The following is a 23,557-nucleotide window of genomic DNA, read 5'->3' as shown; positions in this document are numbered from 1 at the left end:
TATGATGAATTTGAAAACCCTGGAGAAGCCACTGACAATAAAAAGTTAGGAATTCAACAATCAAAATGAAGAAGAAAACTTGCCTGCAGAAGATGCTCCAGTGGGAGCCAATATNTACAGGATTGTATTCGAAATTGCATTCCTTGTATCCTAGGTAACAAAAAGGGTGGTAAAAAAGAAGGATGGTTACATCCAATCTCTAAAGTGGAAGGACCCCTGAATATTTATCATGTTGACCATCTAGGACCACTGGCTAGTACTAATAAGAATTATCGACACATTTTTGTTGTTATACGCGATTTTACCAAGTTTACATGGCTATACCCTACGAAGTCAACCACGTCTAAAGTGGTTGTAGATTGTTTAAAGAAACAGCAACAAATTTTTGGTAATCCCGCAAGGATTATTAGTGACCGTGGTAGACGACAATTATTTAAGATTCAAGAAGAAAATAGGCAAACTTATAATTTAAGAAGAAGAAAACCTAACATTTATAAAGAAGGCGGTTTAGTATCTATCAAGAGAACCCAGTTTGGACCTAGACTGAAGCTTTGCCGAGAGTATTTAGGACCCTACGAAATTGTAAAGGTGAAAGGTAACGAGAGATACATTGTTATGAAAGCTGGATTACATAAGGGACCAGTTCGAACTTCCACATGTTCAGAACATATCAAACCTTGGGTTAATAGTGGTGATGAATCCGAGACGGATTTAGTGTCGGATGGCTGAGTGTAGGATTTGAATTATTACAATATATACAGTTGCTTGCCCATGAGCAAGAGCGGTACCAGTTAGGTGGTGGTAGATCGACAATTTATTTTTACCTATGCGAGTATGTTGGGGTACGTGAGAGACCACCGGAAGAGACAGAAAAAGACGATCAAGGTATGAAGACGTTGCTGTAAGACGGTCCATTTTATTTAGACGGAGCATTTTTGCCAAATCAAAGACGGAAGACGTATTTTTGGCTATTAATTAAGACGTGTACATTTGAAGACGCAATACATTGTAAATAAGTTGTTCCTGATATTTAGTTCTGTTATTCGTTTTGATGTTTGATGTTCGTTGCTTTTTTTCTTCATTATTAATATTATTATATATTTATCAAATCACCCGGAGCCTTATTAAACAACCCCTAGACATGAGAAAAAGCCTACAATAGTACATTTATTGCATACATCAACTTGCTCTTTATAACCTACTTCGGTTTGGCTTAGCCTAGAGCAGAGCCGGTCAAAATCGGCTCCCAGCACTCCTAGGTGCTCCTGTAAGAGCAAGTGAGAGAGTTAACAACAAATCTACTGTCGTCCTTTTTCCTAGGGATCCGAAAGAGTCAGGTACTTCATCTGTCTGTCTTTCTCCATAACCATAACTAGAAGACTTTTCGGAGGGGTCTTGGTTAAGGAGGAAGAGAGACAGGTATCGCTCGTTTCTATATCTGTTTCTGTTGCATGCAATATACCAGTGTACTTGAAAATTCGGATGAAGGTACTCCTCAGGTAGTCGCTCTTAAGAAGTTAAACTTTGGCCGGCTTTGGCCTAGAGATTTAGACCAATGTTTAGCATTCGGGAGGACGTTGGTTCGATTCCGGGTCCACCTGCCCTAATCCAAATTTGTCTGTGGTTTCGTTGGATCACTTAGGTAAACGCTGAGATAGTAATATTCCACACGGTGATGTCGAAATCCCTCCCGCAGGTAGTTTTGGTTAAAATATAGATGTGGAATTCCCTCCCGGGTACTAGCCGAGTTCCCTCCCGTTCATATCAACTCCGATAATTAAGTTAACGACTACTTACCGATCTTATTTATCGAAAATAAATATATATTTATAGTGCACTTCAGTACTTCAGTAAATTAAAGATAAAATAATTTCAGNGAATTATTATTATTTTTATAAGCCATTCCCAATTTTATCTTAGCTTTCATAGCACCAGCCACTCCTAATGCTGCCATCTTTTCACCAATTGTTGAATTGGTTGTCTTCAATCGCTTTAATGCTTTTACAGCTAATGTGCTATCAGCTTTGTGACGTTGATAGATGTCTTTTTCCTGTTCACAAAACAGCTTTACAAGCATTATCCAGTTCATTTATCCCCGCTTGGTTCCTGCGTTTATCAAGTTTAGTATTAGAACCGCAAAAGTTATAGCCCGGTATATGTAACTCCTATGGTAAAGAATAAAGCGTTTTATCTAAAAATCCTTTACCATATCATTATATCTTTCTAATGATTAACGATTACTGAAATGAAATAATCTAAAAAGTGGGATAGAACATCATTTTATACTAGTCATAGAAGGTAGGTGTACCTGGAAAGATGAAAGTAGTAAAGCAGAAATCTACATTCGATGCTGAAAATAATGATATGTTAATAAATCAAGTTGAAAAGCATAGCAGATAGCTTCTGAAAAGGTCTTAAATCGTCGTACCGCATGGTTTAAATACGTTTTAGACCATTCGTATTTTTCTCATTCCACGCACAGAGGCTGTAGCTACCTCGAGAGATTTGGAGTAGGACATCTCATAAACGGTTAGAGGTAGGCTTCTGAAAAGGTTTTAAATCGTCGTGTCGCACACTTTAAGGACGTCTTAGACCATCCGTACTATCCTCATTCCTCGCACAGGGGCTGTAGTTACCTCAAGTTTTTTAGTGGACGACATCTCGGAAACGGATAGATATAGACTTCTTAAAAGGTCATAGGTCGCCGTATCGCATGCTTTAAAGACATTTTAGAACATTCGCATTGTTCTCACTTCACGTATAGATGCTGCAGCTACCTCGAGTTCTTTGGTGGACGACATCTCATAAACGATTGGAGGCAGGCTTCTGAAAAGGTCATAAATCGTCTTATCGCATACTTTAAAGATGTTTTATGCCATCACCATTATTATCATTCAACTCATACAACTTGTAGATACGTCGAGTTTATTGGTGAACATCTCAGGAAAGGTTGGAGTGGGCTTCTGAGAAGATCATATATCGTCGTATAGCATGGACGTTTTAGATAATCCATATTATTCTCATTCCACGCATAGGGGCTGCCGATACCACCAGTTGTTTGGTGGACGACCTCTCAGAGACGGCTAAAAATATGTTTCTGGAAAGGTCATAAATCGTCGTATCGCACGCTTTAAAGACGTTTTAGACCATCCGTTTTAGTCTCATTCCACGCATAGATGCTGTAGCAGCCTCGAGTTTTTTGGTGGACGCTATCTCAGAAACGGTTAGAGANCCATTTCCTCACAAATAGTATTTGTAGCGTACATAGCATATACCCATTTACACAAAACACTTTCTTTCGTACTTCGACCACGAGATACTCCTCCTTCGGTTTTCATGGATTTCATGAGACTTTGTTCGATGACCATATCTGTCCATGTACCTGAATTATATTTTTCTGTTCGTTTCACCGTGAAAAATCCATTTCTGAAATTCTCATAAGTTTGCTCATCCATAGTTTCTTCCAGCTTGAGCATATCTTGCAGATACGGGTGGGCTGATTTTGCATATAAGAAGTGACCACTGGCGTGAAAATATGGCAGCATTCTGTGCACTGCATCAAGGTGTTCTTGGAAAAACCCAAGTCTTTCAGCGCGAACAAAATCTAGTGCTATTGTAACCATTTCGAAATATTGCACCCACAATTGTGCTGTTGGACCTCGAGCTTTCAAATCATCCAGTTTGTCCAGAAATGTTGAAAGAAAAATGATTGAGTTATCCATACATCCTTCTACGTTTGAGTAGGATAGGTTGAGTACTTCTGTTGTAGTCTTGTAATGATAGTTTTATCATCTGGCACATACCCTGTCAAGACATCTTTAAGCTCTTTTAGTGTGAATTGAGAATCATTATTATTTTCGATGTAATTGAAAATCTCTAACATAGCTTCTGTAACTTGATTATCTTGACGAGGTTTCTCAAGAGGCGATGATGATGATGATTTATTTGAAAAGTTTGTAAAGCAAGCAGCATGGCACTTCGCTTCAGCAGCGATCAAATCATACTGTAAAATTATACGACTTTTCACCAATTCTCCGAAATCATCCCCACGTTCTTCTGCTTTTTTGATAACAGTATCTTTGAACTCAAGAGTACTCACATTTTTTATCTTCCGCCTGTATTTTTCTCTTTTCTTTTTCTCTGCAGCCTCATCAGCAACTTCGCCACAAAATAAACATTGATTCTTAAAATCAAACACTTCACCTCGTTTTTACGGAGTACTAATGGAGAAGTTATAGTTTCTCCTTCTTCTTGTTTCCGTTTTGCTGCTTGGATACAGTTTTTACTAATGCAAACACTTCGGCACTTTTCATGCACTTTAACAGAGGTTACTGATTTTAAATAATCAATTTTTCCGTCGTTTCGTTCGACACTTGCAGTTCGTAGAGATTTCATACCGCGCACTACTTCAGTAAGCGATTCACCTCCCGAATCTGACTTATTACATAGAAAACACAAATCAGCCATAGTTTTTGAAATTGTACGTCCGTAGTTTACCAAGATACGATTCAAACTGAAATAAAGAGAAGACGGTCGTAACTATNTACTAAAAATCAATTCAAAACTACTCGTTCATACCACATGCGTATACATAATAAGCAGCTATTGGGAACCACAGTTCCCCACCTAAACCTATACCAACTCTATCAGCAAATTAAAAGTGGTGGATGACAAGTGTCATCCGCGCGACCACTGTAGGGTTAATGCCAATGTTAATACAGTTTTTAAAGTAAAAAATATGGCAGCTTTGTGTTGAAGTTGTAATAGGGTACTTTTAGTAATTAAATTGGGATGTGTTACGTGGAAGATTAAAACTTTTTTAAACAAAAGAACTTTGTTGACACACACGTAACAATTATTTAGTTCTAGATTCGTTCCCTTTTAGCGGATGAACTCGTAGCTTTATCTGAACGATTACTTCGTTGTACTTTATTGTCAGAACTTGACTAACTAACTTATTATTTTATACTAGCTACGGTATGATGTTTGTATGGCAATTAACAAAATAGTGAATTTGATGATATTACATTTTAGTTACATACATAACACCTTCCCTCTTAGATAATTATTATTTTCATGAAATAATTATTTACTAGTTGATTATTTAGTTCATCTTAGTCTAAAATAAAACAACTCCTATCGATACATATCTTAAATCTACGGTTTTTGAAATCGTTTATTCGTTAATTCAGGTAATAATATAATGTCTTTACTTAATTCGAGAAGGTGGTGTTTTACATCGGTCAAAACTGGTGGCATTTCTTTTGTTCCGGTTTCGGGGGCCGTTGGTGTGTCGTGATACACTATCCTGGGGTGGAAGCATTCATAAGCCGGCTTTCTTCACTCGATCTTTGGGTGTAATCGTTGCAATTTATTATTTGAAGACAGGGCAAATGGGTTCCCATAGCTCTACATCTTTTCCATGGGGTGAACATCTTCAAGCAATTTGGACAGCAGCACCAGCAGGCGAGAATGGTCACCAATATGACACCAAGGATTGGTAACATGGTATAAAGCCAGTTTCCTCTCAATTGGATTATTGGTTTATTTAATTGATCGTCGATACTATTAGAGAAGTGTTGTTTGTAAGTTTTCCCGTTCCAAATCTAATTGTAAGATATAATGTTTGAGGGTTCCCATATATATCGGTTCCATGTTTAAATCGTGTACGTGTGCAGTGTCTTCCTGACAACAGTCTAAACGACAGCGCGACATTGATGGTGATGTTAGATGTTCTATCTTGCTAAGCTGAAATTTTTAATTCATTATTAAGAAATCCAACTCATTTTGCTTCCAATTCGATGAAGGCAGTGGCGATTAGCGGTTGTTTGGACATCCTCTGTCCTGGGCATTTCGTAGTTATACTCCCATTCATCGTCGAGTAGAATAGCCAAAGATTGTCATGTACCTTCTGTAATAATTCTTCTTGCAATTGAAGTTTGATGATCTTACATGATTTGGGCAGCGTGGTAGATCCAAAGGCTTGGGCTTCGCACTGACCTGAACTTGACCAGCCTTTGCTCGTAACATCTTTACAGATCCATATTTTGTCGATAAAGCCACACTTATCGAGTCGGGAGATTGCAACCCATGTGTTCCCTTTTAGTTCAATAGCCATGTATGTGTTTGAGGGTAAGATGATTTATAAAGGTTGGAACAAGGGTCGAATACTGGATATGGATATATTTTATACAAGTGGAATGAATTGGGTACTACCAATGGAACTTTCAGAACTACAATTACCTTATCTTTATTGATGTAAACAGTTGGTNATTTTACTCTGTTTTCTAAGTGCAACAGTTGAAAAATGCTTAACAACAGCTTTCTCTTGTATATTTTTTAGTGCAAGAATATCTCCAATGCCAAGATTATTTTCTTCAGCCCATTGCAATCCCAATGTAAAATATTTTACTGCATCCTCGTGCTTGATTTTTTTGGCTGGATATCTTCTTTATCGCCGGTCCCTTCGTCTATATCGTCTATAGCCTCCCCTACGTATTTCTCTTCAAAATCGTATTTTTAAAATATTGTAAAAAATTCACATGAAAAAAATGAAAATTGCTGGAGTTATGATGCGTGCCGTTTTCAAAAATCGTGTTTTGAGAAAAACGCATTTAAAGTTTTGAGATGCATTATGGACATGAAAAAATGAAAAATTCGAATGATTAACTTCTTTTTACCATTAATCTGCTATCCCAAGACCATACAGCTGCCCTTCTATATTCAAATTTTCTTCCTCTTCCTCTTTTCTTGATGATTTTGTATTAGAGCGTGCTTCTTTTGCCTTATCTGTCAAAGACCGCTCAGCGTGCGCAACCCGTTTAGCATCAGCTTCAAGGCAAAAATTGTATGATTGGACGCCAACGTCCATCTCCAAAAGTTTCATAATTTGTAGAATATTACTGAGTCCATCGTTGAAATTACACACCGCAATATCAGATGAAATAAGATTTTGGAGCCAAATTCCAAACAGTAGCATTAAAACTTTCGTTGCTATTTTGCGTGTAGCCTCCTAAGCAACGGTTTAGCAACTCATCTCGGCTCAACTCTTCATAAATCGGTTTGATGGCTACAAAAACTTCCTCAGGAAGCGGCGGGTTATGATGGAAGGTGTCCAAGGAATTCGCCGCTTGCGCTTTCTTCCAGTTACACCAAGACTCGGAGCATTTCTCGTGCTGCGGATTTTCGTCGGTTGACAACTTATGAAATAAGGTTGCCCAGATTTCATTTTTCATATTTTCCAAGGAATCCGGATTCCGACGTATAGCCAGGCCATAATAAATAGTTAATTGATCAATTAATTTGGCAGTTAATTTACCTTTTCCTCCGAGGCCTTTAACTTTTTTCTTCAGATTTCTCAATCGAGTGCCCATTCTCTTTTGTACATGATCAATGCACTCTTTCTTTTGTACTTCAAAGTTTTCGTACGGATTTTTATCCATTATTCCTTTGAAAGTTTTGCTATCACCATCACCGATATAATTTGCATATTTGAGATGGTGTAAAGTTTCGGAGCGTTGGAACATCTCTACGACAGAGTCTACCTCCATTTTACCAGCTGAGCCTTCATGATTTGCTTGACATTCATCGACGTGTGTTTTGTACCATTCTTCATACTTACTTGTTTCTAATTTATTCTTCCAGTGCTCACAAGACTTACAGTACTTTGACTTCACTTCAACATCGACGATTTTGCCTGTACGCCAGCCAATCAATGAGGTGATTCCAAAAAGCGATGAAAATCCGCGTTTCCTCCACGAGCCATCACCGGAAACAGTTGTCCCTTCAAGTTGTCCATTTTTTTCACTTTTCTCTTTCTCTTCTTGCGCTGCTTTCTTCATACTGCCCTCTCGTACGGTTGTTGTTGCGATCGAGATGATATCCACTAGTTTGTCGTAAAAAGATTGGAATATCGGTCGCGGCAATTCCATAAAAGCACAAAATTTTATTATTCCATTCAGTCCTATTCCCAGTAGTCGCATTGCCAACACGATTCGACGATTAATTTCATATGCATTTCGTATGAATTTGCTACTTGGAATAACAACATCAGGACAGTTCGGACAAACGATAACTATTTTGAAGCCTAAGCCCCGAGGACTTCTTTCGTGAAACGTGATGTCTGAATCACACGTTTTACACTTCACGTGTTGTGAAATGGCAGAGAAAACGGCAAAAAAATTTATAATTCTGTAGCTTAAATCATAATTAATATCGAATTCTTCATCACTGAATTTTAATTTCTTCGCAGAAGCACTGACTCCTGTCGGATCACTCTCAGTCTCATATCTATTCAACGGTCGTCTCGATGACACGTTGCTACGACGCCGCGTTGGATACGATATTTTCGTACCTTTCTTGCCCTGATATACTTTTGCATTACTCATTGTAACTTATAAGCAAATAAACAAATAATTTGTTCGATTACAAATAAATTGTTAAAAATCAGCACTACACACAAAAATCGTAATTTCAAGCGACGAAATTATGTCCTTTTTGTACACGAGTTGACTCTATACTAATGAATTATACCTGTCATTATAAATGCTTTATGACATGACAATGACATCTGTCAGTGTATTTGAGAAGATGGAAATCAAAAGGTAAGACGTTAGGCTGTACCTTCCCAGCGGGTATTCATCTGACGCAGGTATCATTTCGGAGCAGTCCGACGCGCTTGGGGAAGAGCTCGAAATTACAAGGAAAAAAAATTCTTTGAGATATGAAATATTTTTTCCCATATTCTAAAATGTTCAAACTATTTTTTAAACCTAAAAAAAAAATCGATTTTTTGAAAAATATACAGTGGTGTGTTAAGTTATCAATAGCCTGGCTCCTAACTATACTTAGGATATTATTAATTTTGTTTACATATTCACTAGCTAAAGTATCCCTGGACTTTACGTTTTGGTAAGGATCCCTGTGTTTGGATAAGTGAAATTTTATGTCCATATGCTTCATTCGATTGCTGAATCTATTCCTGTTTTTGACGTCTACGATTCCGCAAAAGCCTATCCGTGAATTGCCATATAGTTTCTTCGATTCCTGACGGTACCATGAGAAATTCACACTTTCACCTTCACTGCCATTCAACCGTCCGCTTCGNTTGGCTGGATATCTTCTTTATCGCCGGTCCCTTCGTCTATATCGTCTATAGCGTCATATTCAAGATCGTCATCCTCTATGAGGTTTTCTGCATTTTCCACCCATTGATTCAGTTCAACATTTGTATGAACCTCGCCATCAATTTGTGTCAGCATGTTTGAAATGTCTTGATAGCCTTGACTTACATGCTGCATTTTTTTTGTAATAAGCTTAGGGGAATCAGATCATCCGGCCCATAATCGGGTAAATTGCCTGATAAGAGTTTGTACCAACATTTTTCTAAAGAGTTGGTTGTCACTTTTTGCCATGAATTATGGAGTAAACAAACTGGTAGAGCTGTCGAGTTTTTGCCCCTAGTATTTCAAACGAAATAGGAATATGTTTACTTCGTTGTTTAGTAAACCAGGAATACAATTCTTTTTCCATCTCCGGATATTCCGCTTGGCGTAAGGTTTTACGACAACCTGGCCCAGAATGGCAAATTCCAATAAATCTGAAACATTGATGAGTAAATATCATTATCAAATGGATTGTTTCAAAATAAAATAATCTCACCTCCTTATTTTATCCTCATTTTTTCTTATGTCGGAAATAGTAGACAATCCGACGCCGTACTGTAGGGCAAGTGATTTACCACTAACACCACATTTTAATTTGACTAATATTTCACCCTTTTCTTTTATTGTCAAAGTAATATGTTTACGTTTTGCCATTCTGCACTACACACTACAGAAAACACGTCTGCCCTTCAAATAATCATAATATAAATGAGTAATCTCTTTCAAATAACATGATCAGACAAGTTAGAACCGATGACCTTGTATGTAACAGCCGCAATTTCGGATTACCGAATCATGCGATTCGGATTACAAGGTACATAATTTAAGCTTGGCGTCAATCCGGACTAGCAAAATATCCGGATTATCGTTCGCCGGATTATCGAGTCTCTACTGTATACAGTGGTGTTACCCCTTAATGTGTTTAAGAACTCGTTTTGCTGAATTTCGGAAAATTTTTGATAGTATGTGCTTGTCTTTAAGGATTGAATTTCACCAATACGTTTTCTATTAAGCAGCAGTACCAATCCTAAACTACACTCCGTTAAGCGTCTGTAGAATTTTCTAATTTCTCGATTGTCGTTTAGGGCTTGGCATGCTTCATTGGCTTCTTTCATTACGAATTTTTGAAATTTAATTACGTCTTCGGTAAGAGGTAATAGTTTGGGCTTTTCGTAATGTCTTTCATTCAAATTTTTTAAAGCCAAGCTAGATATGTCTGAATTCCAATGATTTTGCATTAACTTACATAGTTGTTTAATGTCTTTCAATGTGTTATCTGGATTATCACAGACAAATTGTGGACTCTGCTTTAAGATCATTTTTGTACCAATGTCACATATTTGTTTTAAAGTTGTACCCATATGGAGGGCTAAACTTGGTGATCTAAAAGTTCTTGTTTCTGCGCAATACCCGCTAATAATTCTTGTGGCCACAACAAAACTATCGAAAAAATTAGGTTTTAAGGCATTAAATAGTGTTTTTACACCGGTGGTATCCTTTAAGGTCATTAGTAGTCTCCCCAATTCACGCATCTTATTTGAAATGACGTTTCTAATTTGAACACGTTTATGTTTTTGTAATAAGCTTTCAGCGTAGCAACATATAAGAATATCTTTCATAACCGTTTTTGAAATTGCAACTTCGAATAAAAATCATTGTTGCCCCCTGAACACACGCTGTATAATTGAGCAATTGATAAATGTTGTTCCCTTGTAGTAGAAACTTGACTTTTTGATTGAATAATGCATTTTTTTCGGTGACGTCTTAAATATTGTCTGGCAACAATCCGGACATGCGACATAACTATCTTTCAATACTTTACCGTCTTTTTCAGAATTGGTTTGATTTGGTCGTGGTCTTCGAATAGGCCGAATTGTAGCATTTTCAGTGCTCAAAACAAAATTACCTTGTCGGCGAATGATTTTTAATAATTCGTTTCGTTTGGGATCCTTTATTCGTAAGGAGCTGAATTCTTTTACTGCTCCTTCATTTTTGTGATTTCGTGTTAAGTGCCGTGGAAAATGGGTAACATCTTTATAGCAATAAGGACATGCAGTTCTCTTTGTCCACTATCTCACATTTGTAAATTCTTCAATGGTGGATAATGGAGTTTGTACAAAGTTTCCAAATGATCGGATAACAGTATCTACATTAGCTGATGCTTTTACATTCCTAGCTGTAATACATATTCTGGCTCAGACAAATAAAATGCTTCAAACTTTTTCTCATAAAATATCAATAGACTAGTGTCAATGAAAATGATTTTGAACACTTTAAATAACTCGCGATACAATTTTCCCGTGCACAAACCCAATTTACAATAAATATCTTTATGGAATTAACTTAAAAGAGGTACAAGTTTTATTATTACCTACATTTTGAATTAAAAACATTTGAATTAGTGATATTATTAACAATGTCTAATAGAGAAAAATGTATAAATTTAAAGAAACAAGACATCATTATAATACAATTAATACTCCAATAACGTTTTTAATTAGTTGTAAATAAGGTTGTGCAGTATAATGATTTAAGTACCTTCCTGATTTGGTTGGGAGACTACATGGTCAGATATTGGATCATTCACTAAAGGTAGTGTATCAGCAAACATATCTGAAAATACTTTATTAACATATTCTATTTGAAAACGTAAGTGAACTAAATATTTGTTTTGATACAACTTCAACGCTATTTTTTAAAAAGGTGACAAACTTAAAATATAAAAGCGGAAAGTATTTGTTTAAAAATTTAAAAAATGTTCTCGTTACATTGTGTCTAATTTTCATTTCTTCGTTTCGTAACATTAATACGTATCATTAGAATAAATATATTGAAATATCTTTATAGCACCTCGTCATTTTTGATGCTCATTACAGCCAAACTTTAAGTTTAATTAAATAAAATTATTAGGCAAAAATATTCCCTATCTTAACGTGGGGTCGTCCATAACATGTATAATTTACCTTGATTACTTTCATCAATCTGGTACGTATTCTCTTCCTGACGTCACATCTTCGCTGTATGATTCTTTTTCAGCATTGTCCAATAATTGTAGTTCCTGATCAACTATTATTTTTTTCAGACTGCTATGTGGACGCGTGTTGTCTAATAAGATGCCTTGTTCTGATTCTTCCCTAAATAAATTTCTTTCTTTTTCCACAAATTTTTGGTGATCTTTTTGGACAGGTAAAGTTTTCTCTTCTTCATGTACATCCCTTTCCCTGTTATCGAATACCATTCCTTGCTTTATTTCTTCGCAAGCTACAGTTTTCTGCGTGCTATCTAGCAATAAATTATCTACCGATTCTTGACAAAGTTTATTTTTTTCTGTTTTGTCTAATAATTGTAAATCTGACTGGTGGATAGTTATATTTTCTTTTCGACTTCCTGATGGTAATTTCTGTTTCAATCCTCCAAAAATTAGTTCTTCTTCTGTATTCTGTTCTTTCTCTGTTCGTATTGAGTCATTATTATAATGGTGTACATCGTTGTGTACAATTTGTTTTTCCAATGATTCTTGTAATTTCCCGCTTCCACTACTATCTAATCAGTGGTTAAAAGAACAACACATATACATGGTATACAAAAAAAGAAATACAAGAAAATTGAAAATTATTAAAATGTTAAATCATGCGCTTTGGACGGTACTGCTTATCGTACGTGTCTTCGAAAGTCTCACGTTCTTCAACCGGCACAGATAAGCTTGTATTTCACATAGTTTATATAAAGTCTTATATTGCATATTTAAATGAAATGTATTAAGTAATCTTTCAGTAGATTGTGTACTGCGAGATTTGCAGTGGGGGGGTCAGATGTTTATAAAAAGTATTATTTTATCCCTGAAGATACAAATCCACAATTTGACCTATTTGTATTATCTAAAGATGAACATTGAACAATTGTTGGATATGATATTTTTTCACAAATTAACTGAGCCATTCTATTACCTATCTCTATTACAAATTCTTTGTTAGAATAATTCAACAATGGTACGTTAACTACACCTCTGTAGTCTTCGTTAATAACACCTGCTCCTATGTCTTTAGAATGATCGACGGCTAGTCCAGATCGTCGAGCATTTATTTCCTATCGGTAGTTGAATTTTAATTCCAGTATTAACAAGAGTTTGACCACGGGCTGGAACTTTGTCTATCATTTTCAAATCGATACCTGCAACCAAAGGTGTTTCTCTCATGAGAGGTTGACTATTGTCTGTTAAGGTAAAACATAATTTAAAATAGGAGAATCTATGATGCTATAATAAATTCAAAAACTATAAGCATGCAATAAAAGTAAAAATTAAAACAAAAATCACAACTTACCTACAGTTTCACTTATAGAGTAAAACGGTTTGGTAGTTAACATGGGAATTTTTGCGGGTTTTGTTGAGAAAGTACGAAAATTGTTGTATTGTAAACGTTATTAATGTTTTTGTTAACTGTAAATGTGGCAGAGTGGGGGGGGGATAATTTGAAGTAGTGCAGTTGTAAATTTGGAGCATAAATAACACTAAGAGCTTATTTGAGTCCATTTCCTTCCATTATATAGCCTATAGATCCAAGAAACGACATAAGCATTTGAAAACCACCTAGTCTTACAATGACGTTGGATATATCACATTGAACATCAGCAGCAGCTACAATTTCGCGAGCTTTATAGTAAAGTGGCTGATTAAAAGTAATGATGTAACAATTTTGTCCATGTGATTTGGCACTAAGTAATGGACAATCTAATGTGGTGTAAATTGTATCTTTATTACTTGCAAGATCATGAACAAAGGGTAGTAACATTACGGTCGATGTAATGGTATGAAACGCATATTGGAAACTTGAAATTCAACTCCCAAATATTTACAAACTGATCAAGGAAAAGAGTAGGGGAAGTATGTACAAAATGACATATAGTTTTGGTTTTTGGGTCAACTCTTTAATGGTAAATCATAGCGCATTCACATTGCACACCCGTAATCTTAGGTTTCATATCTTTGAATTATAATAGATACTTAAAAGATAAACAAACTAGAAAAAATAATAATTTTAAATTTAACTAAGATCAACGAAACCCATTTTATCCATATACTATGGACAAAATGGCATACCACATACAGACTAAATGACATACACGGCAGAAGTTATAAAATTAAAGGCAAAGTTCGCAAATGAACCGCTTGGTTCGTTTAGATACATCCGCGCAAGAAGCGTGGGCCCAATGCGAACATTTTAAACACCACAACCAGTCTTCTCCAAGTTTTGATCGCGAATAAATGTCGTTGCAATTAATGAATGCGCAAATCCTCTTGTCATCTTGAGCGTAGTTTGGCAGATTTTCTTCTTCGCTGTCTTCTTGGAATATGGCTTTGATAACCTTTCGTCTCTTCTTCTCTGGAGGAGCTTTAGGCTCATTTTTTGCCTTAATTTCTTTCATATTTGGAGTTGAAGTCAAAACTAAAGAGGTTTGCTGTTTCTTTGGCTTACGTTTGCCTTGGCCACTTACGTAATGTCCTTTTGGGACAGGAGATATAACTTCAATAGGCACTGCTAACGTATCTGTTGTTTGAACTGTTGTGTCATTATTGTCAGGTGTTACGGAGCGGATTATTTGTTGCTGAGTTTCAGAAGCTTGGAAATCGTTCGTTCCTAGAAGTGACATTAAATCGTCTAGCTGTTGTGTGGAGGGTCCTGCTATGGGAACTGGAATAGGACCTATTTGTTGATGATATTGCATATTGGAGGTATCTTCCAGTGGTATGTTTGTAGTCTCTGCAAGTTCGTACATATAATCGGGAAATATTTCAGGGTTTAGAGGCCAAATCCCAGTGCTTTTAAATCCGTTACAACCATTTTGCACTGTAGCTGCCTATCATCATCGGCGGAACAAAGGTACCAATAGCATTAGTAGTATAGCTATGTCGGAGCTGCGACAGTGGATGGCACGTCCATCCAGTTCTTACCATTGTTTCGTGTGAAGAGATGGCGGCGGGCGCTGAAGAAGTCTCAAGGTCATCCTTCGGCGTGTGATGGTGTGGTAAGATGATGAAGGTGTTAGGTATGCGATGAAGAGATGGCGTGCGGGCGGGCGGGCGCTGAAGATGAAGAAGTCTTTCAAGGTCATTCTTCGGCGCCCGATGGTGTGCTAAGTTGAGGGTCTGAGGTAGGACAAGCGGATGGCACGTCCATCCACTTCTTAGCATTGTTTTGTGTGAAGAGATGGCGGCCGGGGGGCTGAAGAAGAAGAAGTCTTTCAAGGTCATTCTTCGGCGCTCGATGGTGTGCTAAGATGAAGAAGTGTTTATAGACCACGCCCCTTTTGTCAGCCATATGAGAAGGCCGTTTGTTGATTATGAAGAGAGAGGGTGATGGTGCTGCTTGAAGAGGTCTTCGAAGGTGATTCTTTGATTTTTTTTTGCGCGGCGGCGATGGTGGTGGTGGAGGGCGGGCCGCGCATCGCGACACTCAAAGTTTTCTTTATTTGGTGTAGTTGATACTTTGGGTCGCAGAAGTTAGATGGCGTTGATAGTATTAAAATGAATAAATTATGCTGTTTGTTTACATACATTTTCTTTTTATATAAGTGTTTAGTTGACGGTTTTGAATGGAAGATGTCGTTGGTGGAATTAAAATGATAAAATTTTAATTACTTGGTGGTGATGGTTGAAATAAAACAGTGATATTTGTTTAATACATATATTAGAAATAGAGTAATTCATTGTTTACATTTATTTTTGTACTCGTTTGTACTATAGTTAATTTTCATTGAAATGTGATAAGAATTGGTTAAAGGAGGATGTGACTTCCTGTTATTTACTTTTGTTGTGTTATTTTCCTTATTACTATTGAGAAATAAATGTTTATGAATGTGAACACAGTTAGATATTGCACACATCGCAGTTTTAGAATTTATGTGTGACATACAAAGAGCCGGTCCCCTTTCTAATTTAGGTACCATACTATTAATTTGATTTATATCAATTACATTAGCTTTGGGTAGATAGTTTTTTACAAACAGGTGTTTTTGATGTCCTTTTACATATATTACATGCGAATTTGATAAATATCGTTTTAGAATACTGGCTACTTGGTTTACATTTACATAACCCTCATTGAAACAAATTCCATGATGATTGTTCTCTAGCCAAAGCACTTGTTTTCTAGTAGCAGATGATAGCTGCCTAATTGTACATGGTGACCGGAAGACAAAATGAGCTATACGATCTCCCTCATATATACATAATTCTTTTGGAACAAATTGTTTTAGTTCAGCAATATGAAACCCTTGCACATCTAGAATGGTAACAGTCATCTTGATTTCTAAGCGGAGACTGATTAGTTATGCGAATAAATTAATGATTTATAGCAAATTTCGTACGATATTTGTAAGAGGTAGATATTCAACTATACAGTCGTGTACAATAATGCAGTATGCTTTTGTATTAGGAGGAAAAACTTCTCTACTTTGAAATTCTAATTTTACATCAACGGTTGATGATTTGATTGCATCATTTTGTTTTGTAGTGTCAATGACAAAGATTGGATTATTTTTAAATAATGCATATGAGATTAACGGTTCCGGATGGATTTTATTAAAATAACTTTTTTGGAAATCGATGTACATCTGATATGCTTCAGTGTAACGGTTCTTACTAAAGTCCATTTTAAGAGACTCATACGGATAACATTCAGAATTTAAATATAAACGTAAATCCATTAAATTTATGTTATCAAAATCTGTTATATCTTTTAACGTATTATCACGTTTTTCAGTTTGAAACATAACTATTACATAACGAGGTCTTTCAATACTCGTACTTGTTTTAACAACCCAAACATCTTTATCAGTATTACGTAATGCAGGTAACTGATGCAATTCCCATCGTCTAAATGGTATTATTATGGGCTTATTCTGACCTATTTGTTCCAATAGTCGTAATTTAACTGCATCGTTTGGATATATATGTTTTACACGTAACTCAATGTTTGAAATTGAAAAGGTTAATTTCTTTGCTATGTTGCTTGTTTTATAACAATTGGCATCAGTGTGCGAACGAACTAATCTAATTTTATGACGCCCACACAAAACTTTTCGATAGTCGTTAAATAAACCGAAAAGGAAATTCAAGGGTATACGGAATAAAAACTGCTGCTTTTGTTCACTAATTAATTGTCCTTCAATGTTATCCATGTAGTTCCAGCTGGCAATGTCAAGTGCTCGACATTGATTTCTATTGTACAATAACAAGGCTCTCGCAGTACTTGTCATACCAGGATCGCGCACTCTATCCACTTCAATGCCATTTAATTCATAACTTATATATTCAAAGAGGTCGCACCTGCGTTATTAGTTAATTTTATGTGAGCCTGAGGTGCTTCACCACTTATTTCAACAGTAACATCGATAATTAACGCAGCATCACTCATATCTAAAAATGCATCCTGTTGATTAATATTTATCTCACATTCGTCGCTGTTGTTGTACGCTTTTGTTTCAGTTGGATACGTATGTACTTCTTCTTTTGTAATTGACTCATCGTAGATGGGGTTGGTGAACAGTTGTAATTTACTTTCCATTTTCCCTGACTTTTAATCCTATGCTTTCTAAGAAATTTCGGTTAACTGATGAAAGTTTTTGATGAGAAGGAGACCAACGATGTGTCTTAATTGGTGTTCTAGCACCGAATGCATAATTAGTATTAATAACGGTTGATTTATGCATACCTTCTCCCATATTATTATTATTATAATTATTAATTGGTTGTGTAACTGCTTCATTGTTAATAAATAGCAGACCCATTTTGCTTCTTCAATTCCAATCGAACAATGATTTCTTCTCCTCGAAAGTTAATTAACTGTGAATTTTGATCAACTACCTTTATTGTAATATTACTAATTGATCGACGATTATCAATTGGTAGAAAGTTTTTCCGTTCAATATTGATTGAATAGCCTGGATCAACTGTTGGTGTGAATTCATATACTGTATGACAGGGTGATCCGTTGCAGTATGAACTAGGACCTATTTGTTGATGATATTGCATATTGGAGGTATCTTCCAGTGGTATGTTTGTAGTCTCTGCAAGTTCGTACATATAATCGGGAAATATTTCAGGGTTTAGAGGCCAAATCCCAGTGCTTTTAAATCCGTTACAACCATTTNCTCGAAAGTTAATTAACTGTGAATTTTGATCAACTACCTTTATTGTAATATTACTAATTGATCGACGATTATCAATTGGTAGAAACGTTAAGTTTTTCGGTTCAATATTGATTGAATAGCCTGGATCAACTGTTGGTGTGAATTCATATACTGTATGACAGGGTGATCCGTTGCAGTATGAACCAATAACAATGTTGCACTCGATGCGTATTGTTGACACCTGAATTATATTGACAGGTAAATCAGATTCGTGTAGGACGTTTTCTTTTAAAATTCCAGGAGAAAACCCTAATAGTGTTCCAATACTGTCTTTGTGGTTAAAATTTACTTTGTATTTACACTTTAGTTCAGATCTTAAGGTATTATTATTAGGCTTTAGACTTAGATGATTGTTACGTTCGCTGAAATTACTGTGTGGTGGTGATATTTGAAATTGTAGATAATTCTCGATGTCAGAAATTTCGAAAGATCCTGTTGGGATACTGATGACGCTTTCATCACCAGAGCTGTTATAATAGTAAAATTTATTGTTGACACCCTCTTGTATATTAGGAATGCTGTTGTATGTATGAAAACCGATAAGAGCAATTGAATACTCATAACGACTATCTAACTCTATCGGAGGATAAAAGTCTACCGAAAGAACACTGCTCTTACCTATCAATGTGAACGTTTGTGACATGACTAATCGAAAATAACTATAGGTATGAATTTTTATAGAGAAATTCTAAACATAAATGACCACAATTATAAGTATTATATGTCTGATATGAATCAAAATTATAATGAATTTGATTGGATGCTGAAGAAGATGACTGCTGCCAATATCTTATCAGTTCAGGAGGAGGTTTCAGATTACCAAAACTATCGAAGTAATTAATGTTTCTATTCCTTTTTATGTAACAACAAAAATGAGTTCCTGGATTGGTGCTCTTATCTAAATTGATTACGGCGCTTTCGTATTTTCTTGCACCGTTATTTGGAAAGTCCCTTACACCATCTCATTTACCTAAATCTATTATCAATAAAAGAAAGTGAGGAATTTTTAATTTTCGAGCAAACATATCCACTTCGTTGTTGGTTAGCGCACGTGCAGGAAGGATTAATGGAGGTTTTTTTTTTTTAAATACAATCCCATTCCGGACTTAAACGGTTTTAAATAAAGTCCGCTTCCTTTTTTTCCGAGAGATATGGCTTCTATTGTTTGATTATGACGTTTAGCTTCTTCCAGTTGTTTCTTCGCTTCTTTTGCATCGTTAACTGCCTTAACCACATTAGCAACACTTCCAGTAAGTCCTCCAATTGCAGATATTCCTGCTAGAATTGCAGGAATCAGTGGTAAAAATCCTCCAGTCTTTGGTATTGGAATAATGCGCGGTACCCGAATTTTCTTACGACCTCCCGCATCTTTTACATACTGTCTTGCCGCTTTTACTGCGTGTGTAGATAATGCTTTTATATCAGTAGTATTATTTAATTTTTTAATTATATCGGATACTTTGTTCACTATTGCTTTACGAAAAGCCTGCTTCCGCGGTTTTATTTTAGATACTCCTCTTCCACTCTTATTCTTCTTCTTCTTCTTAATGCATTTATTTAATTGGGTCTTTAAAGACGTTTTAGACCATCCGTTTTATTTCTTTCCACGCATAGAGGCTGTAGCTACCTCGAGTTTTTTGGTGGACGACATCTCAGAAACGGTTAGAGATAGGTTTCTGAAAACGTCATAAATCGTCGTATCGCATGCTTTAAAGACGTTTTAGACCATCCGTTTTATTCTCATTCATTTTCATTATGGTCAAAGCATGCTAATATCAACTTTCAAATGAAGAGAGAGAACGCAAATATTGTCCTTAGTAAATTTTCAAGAAAACATAACTACAGCGAAACTGTCAATATGCAATGTTCTTCTTTCGATGGCGAGGGAGGGGTCCTGGCTCATGCAAGTTTTCCTTCAGGGTATAAAAAACAACTAGAAATACATTTGGATGCTGAAGAAAATTGGGATCCATCTTTTATGACGCATGCTAACAATGTGGATATAATAATTTAGTACTTTTACATGAAATTGGACATACATTGGGTATTGCTCATTCTGACGCAAATGAAAGTATTATGAATCCTTTTTATTCCGTACCTCAAAATATTTCAAGTCTTCTTTATTTTGACTTGTATGAAGATGATGTTAAAGCAATTCAAAAGTTGTATGGAAAATCTTCTAGTAGTGGTTATTATCCACTATCACCACCCACAACTATCACTTCATCTACTACAAAAAATCCAACAAATGCAAGTACAACTGCTAAACCGGTATATACTTCAGCTTTACCTAAACATACAACAGTATCTGTTATACCAGATGGAGCAGTACNTTTTATTGCCTAACTCAATAAGAGCGATAATAAGTGGCCCGAGTGGGTGTGGTAAAACGAATATAATGTTCAGTTTGCTTTTTGATTTAAACGGTTTACGATTTGCAAATATTTACGTTTATTCAAAATCATTGTATAAGCCCAAGTATGAACTATTGAAGGAGGTTATGGGAAACATTAAAGGTTTAGGTTATTTTCCCTATGATGATAACGAAACGATAATTGATACGTCAGAGGCGAGAGAAAATTCAATCTTCATTTTCGATGATATTGCCTCTTCGAAACAGGATAAAATAAAAAATTACTTTAGTATGTCTCGACATAAGAATATTGATTGTTTCTATCTCTGTCAAACGTACACTTGCATACCAAAGCATCTAATTCGTGATAATGTTAATTTTTTAATTCTATTTAAACAAGACGATTTAAATTTAAGGCATATATATAATGACCATGTTAATACTGATATGTCTTTCGATAAGTTCAAAGATATATGTATGAATTGTTGGAAACAAAACAAATATGGAGTTTTGGTTATTGTTAAAGAAAATGATCTAAACAAAGGTCGTTATCGTTATGGATTTGATAAATACATCATGATGTAATCTTAACTATCATTTCACATCAATCACTTTCATTGTAAACAGTGCATTATAAAAAGAATGAAGGCTAACACAGATAAATTAGTCAAGAAAAAACTGATACAGTTATCAAAGGCTGTAAGACAAAAGTATTTAAGTTTAAAATTGGGACGGGAACAGGAAAATCAATCTATTAAACGAATGCTAACACCGGTTATCGAACCCCTTTCTAAAATAGTTGACAAAACATCAGAACAACAGATAGATGTTAAAAAAGAAGAAATACCATCACCTTCAACAGTTATAAAAAAACAACGACTATCAACCTACTCTCTCCCATCACACATTAATAAAAAGAAGAAAAATGATGACATTAACATTGACAGGAATGAGCAGGAAGAAGAGGAGGAAGTATTTGAAAATGTTGCTACTGCATCCACACCGATATCAACACCAATAGCGACAGACTGGGAAACAGCCCCACTAGAAGAAGTTCGTAGAAGTTTTCGGGAAATGATGGATGAAAAAGTGCGTGCCGAGTATTTAGAACAATATCCACAACTAGCTAGGGGATACATAGAGGGATTTCTAAAAGATTATCTTAATGAATATGACACCACATATGGTATTAGCTTTAACTCACAACTTGAAAAATGGATGATGGGAGATAGTGAAATGACCTTTGATAAAGATAGTAACATATTTATTAAAAATAAACCGTTTCGCGGAACACCAGGTTTATATGAACTGTTATTTAAGAAACAACCTGCAGGATATAAATCAGAAGACAAGAAACAATATAAAGAGATTTTGGAATTGACAAATGCCCTTCATCGTGATTTTGATCCAAAGAAACAACTAAGAGAGGGGAAATCTTTTAAATATGTACACATAATTAAACCATTATTTGGAAAGTCCCTTACACCATCTCATTTACCTAAATCTATTATCAATAAAAGTCGAAGTAAATCTACACCAGGTGGAGAAGGATTTGAAGATAAAATGTACACTAATATGACATATAACAGAAAACCTGTAGAGTATGTCTATTTTGATGACATCAACGAGATAGTTGATCGTTTCCGATTACTTTTGGCTTCACAGGCGGCTGGAAATTATTCACATACCAATGAAATCGTTTCAATAATTTCAGAATTAAGGGAGGCAGGTGTAGTGGTATAAGAAACATAAATAAAATGACAAACATCCATAGGTCAGTGGTCATTATTAGCATGAGTGTCAACAAATTCGGACAATCCAAACAGCTCGATTCCGAGGCAATAGGTAGTGGAGGAATTAATAATAAACGATTTGGGTTTTTATTTACCGCAGGAGGTGATCTGGATATAGAAAATCGACGAATATGTAATGTCAAGTCACCTGTTGATCCTAGTGATGCTGTCAATAAAAATTATGTGGAAAACCTGTTGAAACTTGTTCAGAACAGGATTGAGCTTATTATTAAATCGGTACCGCAAATGATTGATTCTAAACTGACCATAGCCGTAGGTAATTTGGAGAAAAAGGTAGAAGAACAAATTCGATTGGATTTTGAAAGAGAAAATGAAAATAAAAAAGTGGTATTCCTTAATGCGTTAGATCAACACAAAACAGAACTAGTGAATTATTTTAATGAAAAATTAAGAAGCGAATTTGAAAAAATTGAATATTTTCTCGATTTTCAAAATAAACGCATAACTGCCGGTTTTCACGCCGTAAACAAAAGTTATGTTGATATTAAGGATAAAACAACAAAACAACAAATTATTGCTGAATGTGAAAAAGGCACACAGGATGTTAAACATCATGTAGATCAAAATATGCAAACGATGCGAGAAGATTTATTCACAAGCATCGATTCTCTACGAACTGAAGTTAAAGCACTTGAAAAGGAACTTTTTAAAATTCAACCGCAACCAACTCCGCTATCTATAGCATCAGCATCTCATTAGCTTATTTTATATAATAATTCAAATCATTCCGTTTCGGTTTAGTATCACTGAAGTCATGGACATGATAAGAAGTGAATTGCAAAATATTAACCGAGTATTACGAAAATTAAAGGAAAAAAGTTATAGTTAAAGTCACGTCGATTTATGACATTTTCATGAACCTTACCTGACGCCTTTCTAGGCAGTAGCCCACCAAAGTACTCGAGGGATCTGCTGCTTCTCGGCATGTAAGCAGAATATGGTGAATGGCATAACTCGTCGTTAGGGGACGTGATACGTAGATTGATGACTTTCTCATGAACCTATCTTGACGCGATCCTGAAGTGTGATATACCAAA

The 23,557-nt window shown here is 35.6% G+C and overlaps 1 protein-coding gene and 1 pseudogene across 1 annotated transcript; both read right to left on the bottom strand.

Moving 5' to 3' along the window:
* Positions 1–6,493: 6,493 nt before the first annotated feature.
* LOC108741467 lies at positions 6,494–9,077 on the bottom strand (annotated as a pseudogene).
* Positions 9,078–11,882: 2,805 nt separating this feature from the next.
* LOC108741472 lies at positions 11,883–18,281 on the bottom strand. Its single transcript, XM_018476292.2, has 2 exons — positions 18,174–18,281; positions 11,883–14,866 (listed from the first exon to the last, which is right to left on the bottom strand). The coding sequence occupies exons 1-2, from the start codon at positions 18,244–18,246 to the stop codon at positions 14,304–14,306; spliced, it is 636 nt and encodes a 211-aa protein (XP_018331794.2). The 5' UTR covers positions 18,247–18,281; the 3' UTR covers positions 11,883–14,303.
* Between the last annotated feature and the right edge of the window lie 5,276 nt (positions 18,282–23,557).

This window comes from Agrilus planipennis, unplaced genomic scaffold (assembly GCF_000699045.2).
Source record: "Agrilus planipennis isolate EAB-ADULT unplaced genomic scaffold, Apla_2.0 scaffold308, whole genome shotgun sequence".
NCBI classification, from domain to species: domain Eukaryota; kingdom Metazoa; phylum Arthropoda; class Insecta; order Coleoptera; family Buprestidae; genus Agrilus; species Agrilus planipennis.
This window is presented reverse-complemented; position numbering and strand designations above follow the sequence as displayed.

What these genes read in the sequence shown, in the direction of transcription:
- LOC108741472 (XM_018476292.2), bottom strand. Translation starts at nt 18,246, where the DNA reads ATGTACGAACTTGCAGAGACTACAAACATACCACTGGAAGATACCTCC. An exon ending in GCAATATCATCAACAAATAG is followed by an intron (nt 14,867 to 18,173) that starts GTCCTAGTTCAT and finishes ATCAACAAATAG; the next exon opens with GTCCTATTCCAGTTCCCATA.